The sequence below is a fragment of the Apostichopus japonicus genome, chromosome 15 (genome assembly GCF_037975245.1).
Source record: "Apostichopus japonicus isolate 1M-3 chromosome 15, ASM3797524v1, whole genome shotgun sequence".
NCBI classification, from domain to species: domain Eukaryota; kingdom Metazoa; phylum Echinodermata; class Holothuroidea; order Aspidochirotida; family Stichopodidae; genus Apostichopus; species Apostichopus japonicus.
The window spans coordinates 28,897,040-28,910,447 of NC_092575.1; the positions used below are offsets into that span (position 1 = coordinate 28,897,040).

The 13,408-nt window shown below is 39.6% G+C and overlaps 1 protein-coding gene across 3 annotated transcripts in view; it reads right to left on the minus strand.

Moving 5' to 3' along the window:
- Positions 1-2,690: 2,690 nt before the first annotated feature.
- The window catches only part of LOC139981005 (uncharacterized), an 80,767-nt gene continuing 70,049 nt past the window's right edge, over positions 2,691-13,408 (minus strand). For all 3 annotated transcript variants that reach the window (XM_071993100.1, XM_071993099.1, XM_071993098.1), the window contains 4 exons: positions 12,859-13,030; positions 9,068-9,180; positions 7,486-7,570; positions 2,691-6,025 (listed from right to left, as the gene is read on the minus strand). In XM_071993100.1, coding sequence (XP_071849201.1) covers positions 5,969-6,025; positions 7,486-7,570; positions 9,068-9,180; positions 12,859-13,030 — 427 coding nt within the window. In that variant the 3' untranslated portion in view covers positions 2,691-5,968. The remainder of the gene's footprint in view (positions 6,026-7,485; positions 7,571-9,067; positions 9,181-12,858; positions 13,031-13,408) is intronic.

Below are 13,408 nucleotides of genomic sequence, written 5' to 3' on the forward strand. Positions count from 1 at the left end.
ATTCTTCAGTTCAGAACCAGGTGTCAGGCTTTTCATATCAAACTGTGTTTGTGCTATAGGTAACACTTACTATCAATATGTAAACTCTACAGAATCATGGGTGTGACCCACTTTTGTCGAAGTAATCGAAAGTTGCAATTTGACTTCTGCAGTTGTATTTTCTAAATGAAATATGTTTGAAATAAGATTATTGATTTAACTGATTAGATTAATTAATGATATCAGGGAAGTTATCTTAGTTGCATCATGTAATTTTTCACACATTTGAAACAAAAAGTCTAGAAATAATAAGCTTAATGAGTAATTCACTGAGTCGTTCACATAACTGCTTGTCATACTGATAATTAAAGGGTCACATTGATAGAAAATATCTGGAAAATTTCCATGCGTAGATATTGTCAAAGATATTGAAATATTTGGTAATAACTGCAGATGTCTGAATTGAAGCTAACATTTCAACTGGATTGATTTTGTAATCTTGGCCTCAGGGCAGTCATTGGTCACCTATAGATGTTAAATCTATAAATTTGTCAAGGAAGCTTGTGTCACCATTATGTTAAGTAGGATCCCTGCTTGCCTAGCAGTGACTTGGTTTTGGTTAGGTGACTGCAGCATTCTGCCTGCCCCAGTGTAACAATCAACCTCACCAGGCCTGTCACATCAAGGTCAGATTTAGACTCAGCAAGGATCCCTGCTTGCCTAGCAGTGACTTGGTTTTGGTTAGGTGACTGCAGCATTCTGCCTGCCCCAGTATAACAATCAACCTCACCAGGCCTGTCACATCAAGGTCAGATTTAGACTCAGCAAGGATCCCTGCTTGCCTAGCAGTGACTTGGTTTTGGTTAGGTAACTGCAGCATTCTGCCTGCCCCAGTGTAACAATCAACCTCACCAGGCCTGTCATATCAAGGTCAGATTTAGACTCAGCAAGGATCCCTGCTTGCCTGGCAGTGACTTGGTTTTGGTTAGGTGACTGCAGCATTCTGCCTGCCCCAGTATAACAATCAACCTCACCAGGCCTGTCACATCAAGGTCAGATTTAGACTCAGCAAGGATCCCTGCTTGCCTAGCAGTGACTTGGTTTTGGTTAGGTAACTGCAGCATTCTGCCTGCCCCAGTGTAACAATCAACCTCACCAGGCCTGTCATATCAAGGTCAGATTTAGACTCAGCAAGGATCCCTGCTTGCCTGGCAGTGACTTGGTTTTGGTTAGGTGACTGCAGCATTCTGCCTGCCCCAGTATAACAATCAACCTCACCAGTCCTGTCACATCAATGTCAGATTTAGACTCAGCAAGGATCCCTGCTTGCCTGGCAGTGACTTGGATTTGGTTAGGTGACTGCAGCATTCTGCCTGCCCCAGTATAACAATCAACCTCACCAGGCCTGTCACATCAAGGTCAGATTTAGACTCAGCAAGGATCCCTGCTTGCCTAGCAGTGACCTGGTTTTGGTTAGGTGACTGCAGCATTCTGCCTGCCCCAGTATAACAATCAACCTCACCAGTCCTGTCACATCAAGGTCAGATTTAGACTCAGCAAGGTTCCTTGGTTGCCTAGCAGTGACTTGGTTTTGGTTAGGTGACTGCAGCATTCTGCCTGCCCCAGTATAACAATCAACCTCACCAGTCCTGTCACATCAAGGTCAGATTTAGACTCAGCAAGGATCCCTGCTTGCCTAGCAGTGACTTGGTTTTGGTTAGGTGACTGCAGCATTCTGCCTGCCCCAGTATAACAATCAACCTCACCAGGCCTGTCACATCAAGGTCAGATTTAGACTCAGCAAGGTTCCTTGGTTGCCTAGCAGTGACTTGGTTTTGGTTAGGTGACTGCAGCATTCTGCCTGCCCCAGTATAACAATCAACCTCACCAGGCCTGTCACATCAAGGTCAGATTTAGACTCAGCAAGGATCCCTGCTTGCCTAGCAGTGACTTGGTTTTGGTTAGGTGACTGCAGCATTCTGCCTGCCCCAGTATAACAATCAACCTCACCAGGCCTGTCACATCAAGGTCAGATTTAGACTCAGCAAGGATCCCTGCTTGCCTAGCAGTGACCTGGTTTTGGTTAGGTGACTGCAGCATTCTGCCTGCCCCAGTATAACAATCAACCTCACCAGTCCTGTCACATCAAGGTCAGATTTAGACTCAGCAAGGTTCCTTGGTTGCCTAGCAGTGACTTGGTTTTGGTTAGGTGACTGCAGCATTCTGCCTGCCCCAGTATAACAATCAACCTCACCAGTCCTGTCACATCAAGGTCAGATTTAGACTCAGCAAGGATCCCTGCTTGCCTAGCAGTGACTTGGTTTTGGTTAGGTGACTGCAGCATTCTGCCTGCCCCAGTATAACAATCAACCTCACCAGGCCTGTCACATCAAGGTCAGATTTAGACTCAGCAAGGTTCCTTGGTTGCCTAGCAGTGACTTGGTTTTGGTTAGGTGACTGCAGCATTCTGCCTGCCCCAGTATAACAATCAACCTCACCAGGCCTGTCACATCAAGGTCAGATTTAGACTCAGCAAGGATCCCTGCTTGCCTAGCAGTGACTTGGTTTTGGTTAGGTGACTGCAGCATTCTGCATGCCCCAGTATAACAATCAACCTCACCAGTCCTGTCACATCAAGGTCAGATTTAGACTCATGCTAGAGGACTGTTTATTATTCTCTATAATAATAAATGAAACAAAAGCCAACAAAATGACTTGCAAGTTCAATATTTATTACACTACATCCAACAGTAATATAGATATAACAATAAGGCACTTTGAACAAATTTCTGTAAAATCATTTTCAAATTTCATATGCAATGAAATAAGTTAATGAAGTTGAGACTGACAAATAGGCAATTTAAATTATTTATTTTATTAAATAATGGGAAACAGCAAAAGTTTGCTACAAACAGGAAATTTGTTGAATATAGAAAGATAAGTAACCACATTAGCATTACTTTATTTGATAAATTCCATTCAAATTCATCAATGCTCAACCCACACCTTGTGGTGGACTGCAATCTGATATTTGAGTACATTTTGTGCAATGGGTAAAACCCCTGTATGAATATAACATGAAGAAAATATGAATACAGGAAACAGGCAAGGTTATCTTAGAATGACACCAACATGGACCTCTCTGGCCAAAGGAACATGGTTAATGAAAGAACAGACACCAACCTCCTGCGAGTCCAGACCAACCTAGCTAATATCATCTGCTAGTCATATACTGTTATAAACCCACAGTAGGGGAGGGGGTTGTCAGTCATAAACTCACGGTAGGGGAGGGGGTTGTCAGTCATAAACCCACAGTAGGGGAGGGGGTTGTCAGTCATAAACTCACGGTAGGGGAGGGGGTTGTCAGTCATAAACTCACGGTAGGGGAGGGGGTTGTCAGTCTTAAACTCATGGTTGGGGAGGGGGTTGTCAGTCATAAACTCACGGTAGGGGAGGGGGTTGTCAGTCATAAACTCACGGTAGGGGAGGGGGTTGTCAGTCATAAACTCATGGTTGGGGAGGGGGTTGTCAGTCATAAACTCACGGTAGGGGAGGGGGTTGTCAGTCATAAACTCACGGTAGGGGAGGGGGTTGTCAGTCATAAACTCATGGTTGGGGAGGGGGTTGTCAGTCATAAACTCACGGTAGGGGAGGGGTTGTCAGTCATAAACTCATGGTTGGGGAGGGGGTTGTCAGTCATAAACTCACGGTAGGGGAGGGGGTTGTTAGTCATAAACTCATGGTTGGGGAGGGGGTTGTCAGTCATAAACTCATGGTAGGAGAGGGGGTTGTCAGTCATAAACTCATGGTAGGGAAGGGTGTGCAATCAATTACGACAATTTTAAACACAATTTCTGTAATGCCAACAAACTTTTGTGACCCTGTTAAGACAAAGTTTGCAGTTTGTCATTAAATTAACTGTGATTATTACTGTAAAACAATAAGGTCAAATATAAACAGCTTTCTCTGGTCGTACTGAGAAAATTTAATTGGAATGAGTGGAAGTTGAAGAATTCAAGGAATAAAGGCAAGAAATTTACTTTTGTTTTGATCAAAACCATTATGTTAGGTGACCTGATATTGTAATTAATCAATAATTCGTAAAGAAATGTTCACTGCATGATAAACATCACTGGAGACTTACAGTTAATATCTTCAAATTCTTTTACAAATATTTCTTAATATTTATAAGAAGCACAAACACAAATCCTGAGAATTGAAATACTATTTTACCATGTTTACTCTCCATTCTCTAAGTAAATCAATCTGGAAGATTTAATATTATAAGGACAGCCTACCTTCACTCGATGGACTTTAATACCCTCCCTTAGAAGTATTTCTAGCTTACCTTTACTCAATGGACTTCAATACCCTCCCCCTTAGAAGTATTTCTAGCTTACCTTTACTCAATGGAGTTAAATACCCTCCCTTAGAAGTATTTCTAGCTTACCTTAATTCCCTCCCACTTCCCAAAAAATCTCATTACATCATTTAGGATTAAACATCTAGTACTGAGAAAAAACAAAAATAGTATAAACTAAAATGTGTGTTGTTGAAGTAGCAATGTTATGAGATGAATAGTCGTAAAATCTGGATAATAGAGGTTTTTACTTGATATGGATGGCTGTAATCCAAACCATACCAACACACCAGAATACACTATCCACCTATTACAGTCACAGAGGTGCTTAAACCTTTATAAATGGTAGATTTAGACAAAACTCAAAGCAAATATTTTCTATATTTTTGATTCAAGTTCTACATCTTCACTATCAGCATCGTTACTAGTTTTCTCTCAGGTCTGTGTTTCTGTGATGAATATTTAGCTTGTGAACACCTACGTTACATTAATTGTGACATTGATACGTTCTTATGACAGCCTGTCAGCCAAGACAGTACCAATGAAGTAAGATAATTAGGATGGCCTGTAAGCCAAGACAACAAAGTACCAATGAAGTCAGACAATCATAGGGCAGCCTGTAAGCCAAGACAACAAAGTACCAATGAAGTCAGACAATCATAGGGCAGCCTGTAAGCCAAGACAACAAAGTACCATTGAAGTCAGACAACCATAGGGCAGCCTCTAAGCCAAGACAACAAAGTACCAATGAAGTCAGACAATCATAGGGCAGCCTGTAAGCCAAGAAAACAAAGTACCAATGAAGTCAGACAATCATAGGGCAGCCTCTAAGCCAAGACAACAGAGTACCAATGAAGTCAGACAATCATAGGGCAGCCTGTAAGCCAAGACAACAAAGTACCAATGAAGTCAGACAATCATAGGGCAGCCTCTAAGCCAAGACAACAAAGTACCAATGAAGTCAGACAATCATAGGGCAGCCTGTAAGCCAAGAAAACAAAGTACCAATGAAGTCAGACAATCATAGGGCAGCCTCTAAGCCAAGACAACAAAGTACCAATGAAGTCAGACAATCATAGGGCAGCCTGTAAGCCAAGACAACAAAGTAGCAATGGTGTCAGACAATCATAGGGCAGCCTGTAAGCAAATGCAACAAGTACCAATGAAGTCAGACATTTATATAGATAAGTACCCATGGTGTGGCATTAAGGTCCTTACCACATTCACTGTTCAATTTCTCTGGTACATTTTCAGTAGATTCAGTCCATTTCTTAACAAGTCCGCCTAAACTTGGTCATCAAATGGTGAGTAGTTGGCAACCAGTTGATGACACACAAACTGTGCTTATGCCTATAGGACTGGATGCTGGTTTAAGTCGGAAATAGCTCTAAGTATATGCAGAGTACTTTACTTATTATATAACCTTTTAGCCAGAGAACATAGAAACAAGGATACCCTGATCATCCCACAGAAATACAGATCTTGGTAAATACTGAGTTTTGGTAATTGAAATCAGAGGAAACCTTAAACCTTAACCAACCCTGCAAACCAAGTGTGCTACTTGGAAGACAACTGATATTAGAATCAAGAAACACAATCAGGCATCTCACTGTTACTCCAAGCTCTTGTTTAATTCAAGTCTTGTGATGTTACTACTTGCTTCAAGTATTCTGAGTAAAGCTTCTCCTGTTAATGACAAAAAATATGATAGTGAAGATCAAATATATATGTGAACGTAATATGAGATATTTCATCAACAAATAATGATATTTGTCTTGTCACATACTGTAACTATATGTTGTAACATCACACTGTAACAACACACTGTAACAACACACTGTAACAACACACTGTAACAACACACTGTAACAACACACTGTAACAACACACTGTAACAACACACTGTAACAACACACTGTAACAACACACTGTAACAACACACTGTAACAACACACTGCAACAACACACTGCAACAACACACTGCAACAACACACTGCAACAACACACTGCAACAACACACTGCAACAACACACTGCAACAACACACTGCAACAACACACTGCAACAACACACTGCAACAACACACTGCAACAACACACTGTAACAACACACTGAAACAACACACTGTAACAACACACTGAAACAACACACTGTAACAACACACTGTAACAACACACTGTAACAACACACTGTAACAACACACTGTAACAACACACTGTAACAACACACTGTAACAACACACTGTAACAACACACTGTAACAACACACTGTAACAACACACTGTAACAACACACTGAAACAACACACTGTAACAACACACTGAAACAACACACTGTAACAACAAACTGTAACAACACACTGTAACAACACACTGTAACAACACACTGTAACAACACACTGTAACAACACACTGTAACAACACACTGTAACAACACACTGTAACAACACACTGTAACAACACACTGTAACAACACACTGTAACAACACACTGTAACAACACACTGTAACAACACACTGTAACAACACACTGTAACAACACACTGTAACAACACACTGTAACAACACACTGTAACAACACACTGTAACAACACACTGTAACAACACACTGTAACAACACACTGTAACAACACACTGTAACAACACACTGTAACAACACACTGAAACAACACATTGTAACAACACACTGTACAACACACTGTAACAACACACTGTAACAACACACTGTAACAACACACTGTAACAACACACTGTAACAACACACTGTAACAACACACTGTAACAACACACTGTAACAACACACTGTAACAATATCTTGATAGGTATTCATGGATCTCACCATCAGCTACACAGGTCATATCACCTAAGTAGCCATTAATGGTCAAAATGACAGCAAATTAATGAAAATAATGCTAACAAATTTGTTGAAACTTTGTATTGATGTGCCTCCCTGGTCTGATTATTATTTTCATCTTGGTAATAAAGTTGGTCAACATTTCTTTTGATTACAACCAAACTTAGGTGAAAGAAGTACTCAACAGCTTTATTTTGTAACAATAATTAGTAATGAGCCACTTGTAATCCTAAAAACAAATATTTGCTAGTTTGTGATTATAATGTAACAGATGAACAGATGCACATATTCCTTACCTTAGCTCCTTTAACTGATACCTGGACATACGCCTTTTGTTCAAGTAGACTCTTTTTCTGCTTTCTTGTTAGTCTTGGCTTGACACTGCAGAAAATGAAATATTAACCATACAGCTGTTAGACACCAATAACTAATAAATTATGATATACATCATACCTCTTCCATTAGTCCTATGAATAGAAACCTGGAAAATTAATCATCTATGTGACTTGATAGTGAAGACTGACATACATAACCATCTCTGTGACTTGATATTGAGGACTAACATACATAACCATCTATGTGAATTGATAGTGAGGACTAACATACATAACCATCTATGTGACTTGATAGTGAGGACTGACATACATAACCATCTATGTGACTTGATAGTGAGGACTAACATACATAACCATCTCTGTGACTTGATAGTGAGGACTAACGTACATAACCATCTCTGTGACTTGATATTGAGGACTAACATACATAACCATCTATGTGAATTGATAGTGAGGACTAACATACATAACCATCTATGTGAATTGATAGTGAGGACTAACATACATAACCATCTATGTGACTTGATAGTGAGGACTAACATACATAACCAGCTATGTGACTTGATAGTGAGGACTGACATACATAACCATCTACGTGACTTGATAGTGAGGACTAACATACATAACCATCTCTGTGACTTGATAGTGAGGACTAACGTACATAACCATCTATGTGACTTGATAGTGAGGACTAACATACATAACCATCTATGTGACTTGATAGTGAAGACTGACATACATAACAATCTATGTGACTTGATAGTGAAGACTAACATACATGACAATCTATGTGACTTGATAGTGAAGACCATCTATGTGAATTGATAGTGAGGACTAACATACATAACCATCTATGTGACTTGATAGTGAGGACTGACATACATAACCATCTATGTGACTTGATAGTGAAGATTAACATACATAACAATCTATGTGACTTGATAGTGAGGACTGACATACATAACCATATATGTGACTTGATATTGAGGACTAATATACATAACCATATATGTGACTTGATAGTGAGGACTAACATACATAACCATCTATGTGACTTGATAGTGAGGACTAACGTACATAACCATCTATGTGACTTGATAGTGAAGACTAACATACATAACCATCTCTGTGACTTCATAGTGAAGACTAACATACATAACCATCTATGTGACTTGATAGTGAGGACTGACATACATAACCATCTATGTGACTTGATAGTGAGGATTGACGTGCATAACCATCTATGTGACTTGATATTGAGGACTAACATACATAACCATCTATGTGACTTGATAGTGAAGACTAACATACATAACCATCTCTGTGACTTGATAGTGAGGACTAACATACACCCATGAAGAGTCTATTGTGGGTTTCCTTTTCATAATAGTTGGCATCAGGAAACCACCGATTACAATCCAATCTTCACAAGGCACAGAGGTCTTATATTGCTGGTATCTCTCTGATAAGGAATAATACTCAGGAGTAGGAAAAAACAGTTCTACATCTAAGTTGAAGACAAAGTAGACTGAATGAAACTTACGTTGATGTAACTTTAGCGAGGATGAAGAAGATCAAAGAGATAAAGGCGATGCCAGTAATGACATGCTGGTACCACTCAGCAGGGATTGTTTTCCATATATTGTCCACAGGAGTCTGCAAACAGAAGAGAGAATAAACTAAAGAAACCCAGCATTCAAGTGATATGCTTCATATGTTGGCAAATTGTTAGGGCTATCTGTCTGCACAACAAGCCAAGAACTGTTAATTCACTGTTCACTGGTTTCAGGAAACCCTAAAACAGCTGTTTACATTTAATGGCAGACCAGTGTAACAAACATAACATGTATCAACTTACAGTGTATCAAACCTACCATGTATCAAACCTTTGGTGTATCAAACCTCCAGTGTATCAAACCTACCATGCAGCAACTTACAGTGTATCAAACCTACCATGTATCAAACCTACAGTGTATCAAACCTCCAGTGTATCAAACCTACCATGTAACATACCTACAGTGTAAAAACAAACAAAACATGTTTCAACCTACATTGTATGAAACCTACAGTGTAACAAACCTACAGTGTATGAAACCTACAGTGTATGAAACCTACAGTGTAACATACCTACAGTGTATCAAACATACAGTGTATCAAACCTACAGTGTAACAAACCTTTGGTGTATCAAACCTACAGTGTATCAAACCTACAGTGTAACATACCTACAGTGTATAAAACCTACAGTGTAACAAGCATAACATGTTTCGACCTACAGTGTATGAAACCTACAGTGTAACAAACAAGCTGCTACCTGCTGTTTTGCCATAGTCCTCATAGAACCGTCGGCATACTCTGTGCGCCTTTTGCTCTTGCCCGGCCATTCCTCCATAACTAACATAAAATGTTTCAACCTACAGTGTATGAAACCTCCAGTGTATCAAACCTACCATGTATCAAACCTTTGGTGTATCAAGCCTACAGTGTATCAAACCTACCATGTATCAAACCTACAGTGTATCAAACCTACAGTGTATCAAACCTACAGTGTATCAAACCTACAGTGTATCAAACCTACCATGTATCAAACCTTTGGTGTATCAAACCTCCAGTGTATCAAACCTACAGTGTATCAAACCTACCATGCAGCAACTTACAGTGTATCAAACCTACCATGTATCAAACCTACAGTGTATCAAACCTCCAGTGTATCAAACCTACCATGTAACATACCTACAGTGTAAAAACAAACAAAACATGTTTCAACCTACATTGTATGAAACCTACAGTGTAACAAACCTACAGTGTATGAAACCTACAGTGTATGAAACCTACAGTGTAACATACCTACAGTGTATCAAACATACAGTGTATCAAACCTACAGTGTAACAAACCTTTGGTGTATCAAACCTACAGTGTATCAAACCTACAGTGTAACATACCTACAGTGTATAAAACCTACAATGTAACAAGCATAACATGTTTCGACCTACAGTGTATGAAACCTACAGTGTAACAAACAAGCTGCTACCTGCTGTTTTGCCATAGTCCTCATAGAACCGTCGGCATACTCTGTGCGCCTTTTGCTCTTTCCACGGCCATTCCTCCATAACTAACATAAAATGTTTCAACCTACAGTGTATGAAACCTCCAGTGTATCAAACCTACCATGTATCAAACCTTTGGTGTATCAAACCTACAGTGTATCAAACCTTTGGTGTATCAAGCCTACAGTGTATCAAACCTACCATGTATCAAACCTACAGTGTATCAAACCTACAGTGTATCAAACCTACAGTGTATCAAACCTACAGTGTATCAAACCTTTGGTGTATCAAACCTTTGGTGTATCAAACCTACAGTGTATCAAACCTCCAGTGTATCAAACCTACAGTGTATCAAACCTCCAGTGTATCAAACCTACAGTGTATCAAACCTACAGTGTATCAAACCTTTGGTGTATCAAACCTACAGTGTATCAAACCTACCATGTATCAATTAACAGTGTATCAAACCTACCATGTATCAAACCTACAGTGTATCAAACCTCCAGTGTATCAAACCTACCATGTAACATACCTACAGTGTAAAAACAAACATAACATGTTTCAACCTACAGTGTATCAAACCTACAGTGTATCAAACCTACAGTGTATCAAACCTACAGTGTATCAAACCTTTGGTGTATCAAACCTTTGGTGTATCAAACCTACAGTGTATCAAACCTTTGGTGTATCAAACCTACAGTGTATCAAACCTCCAGTGTATCAAACCTCCAGTGTATCAAACCTACAATGTAACAAACCTCCAGTGTATCAAACCTACAATGTAACAAACCTACCATGTATCAAACCTACAGTGTATCAACCTACCATGTATCAACCTACCATGTGTCAAACATTTGGTGTATCAAACCTACAGTGTATCAAACCTTCAGTGTATCAAACCTACAGTGTAACATACCTACAGTGTGTCAAACCTACAGTGTAACATACCTACAGTGTATCAAACCTAACTAAGATCAATGATATGCTTATAAGTAGTGTTTACATGGGAACCGGGTACCCGAGGGCCGTTAACCGTCGGGTATCCGGGTACCCGGAAAAAATTTGTTTACCCTCGTGTATCACGATTTTCAAGAAATTACATATTGGATGCTGTAATAAATGCATTATATTCTCTACTGACAATGTTTTCATGTTCAAATACGTAGGTGTAAGATAAGGTATAAAATCTCCCTCAATAATTTGTATTTTCTTCTGTTTCTTTCATTTGTTAATAAATAAATTATTTAATTATAATTAGCATTACTACTAACATCGCACTGCCGCCGCTGCTATGCTAACTCGTGCACGTCTATCGGATCAATTTAGCTCTTAAACAGTTTTTAATATTACTACTATCTATTATGCAGGCCCAGGGTTCTCATTAGCCGCGAGATTGCGCGATTCGCGCAATTTGATCGCATTTGGAATAAACGATTAGTAAAAAGCCACTTGTGATTACTATTTTTTAGTTATCCTGTCTATAATCCATAAACATCGCGTAAAATTCCTTGTCAGCCTTTCCTTCTTTGAAATAAACGAATGAATAAATAATAATTTCTTCCACATGGTAGCCTAACACCACACTAAGTCAATGAGAAATCTAGCTAAGCCTAACCATCTGTTTATTTGCTGGAGATGTGACGCAGTTATAAGACATCCATGGAATACTTTTGTAATTGCTGTTACCTTCGACCACATGGTTGCCTAACACCACACTAAGTCAATGGGGGCAGTCTAGCCTAGCCATCTGTTTATTAGCTGAAATTGTGACGCAGTTATAAGATATCTATGGAAAGCTTTCGTTATTGCTGTTATCTTCGAACACATGGTAGCTTAACAACACACTAAGTCTATGGGAAATCAGCCTAACCATCGGTTTGCATTTTTTTTTTAAACAATCACACTTTGCGTAGGCCTACGATTCGGGTAATAAATTAGGAACCGGGTAGTATCGCGTCGAACGGGCCCCTTCGTTATTGCTGTTATCTTCTACCACATTGTAGCCTAACACCACACTAAGTCAATGGGAAATCTGCCTAACCGTTGGTTTGCCATTTTTTATATATATATTTTTTTTTTTTTTAAATCACACTTTGCTTAGGATTCGGGTAATAAATTAGAAACCGGGTAGTATCACGTCGGGCGGGTACCCGGGTACCCGGATAACCCGTGCAAACACTACTTATAAGCAACATAATTAGTATATGAAAGTACTATCTATGATATATGTCAACAGTAATATACAATGAAAGTAAGCTATGAACTATTACTAGTTCTTGAATTCTCACCAGATATAACTTAATGGCTTCAGCAGTTCGGTTTCCAACAGTCTGAGAAAGGGCTTCATTTGCCACCTTAGAAACCAAAAAGTTAAGTGCTAAGAGAAACGGCACAAAGAAACCCAACATGGAGTAGAGGATCCACTGGATTCGAGCCCACATGTTGTGGGAGGAGGCCTCTCTGCAGAGAAAGAAAGAGTATGAAAACATTAATAGTTTGTTAATGAATCCAGTTCTGTTAAAACCATGTTAGCAAGAAACACTTAAAGAGAATGGGTAGTACTTGTTGCACTGATGCGTGCCTCACTGATGTAACAGACCTCTACCAAATCACCTATTATTACCTTCTGCTCCCACCTCACGACCTTTGCATTGCAGCCTGGACACTCAACTATTATTACCATGCACCCCTTCCCCTTAAAATCTTTGTGAGGTAGCCTGGACACTCACCTTTTATCACCGTCTGCCACTCCCCCCCCACCCCCTTATGATCTTTGTACTGTAGCCTGGACACTCACTTTCTGCCCCCCCCACCCTTATGATCTTTGTACTGTAGCCG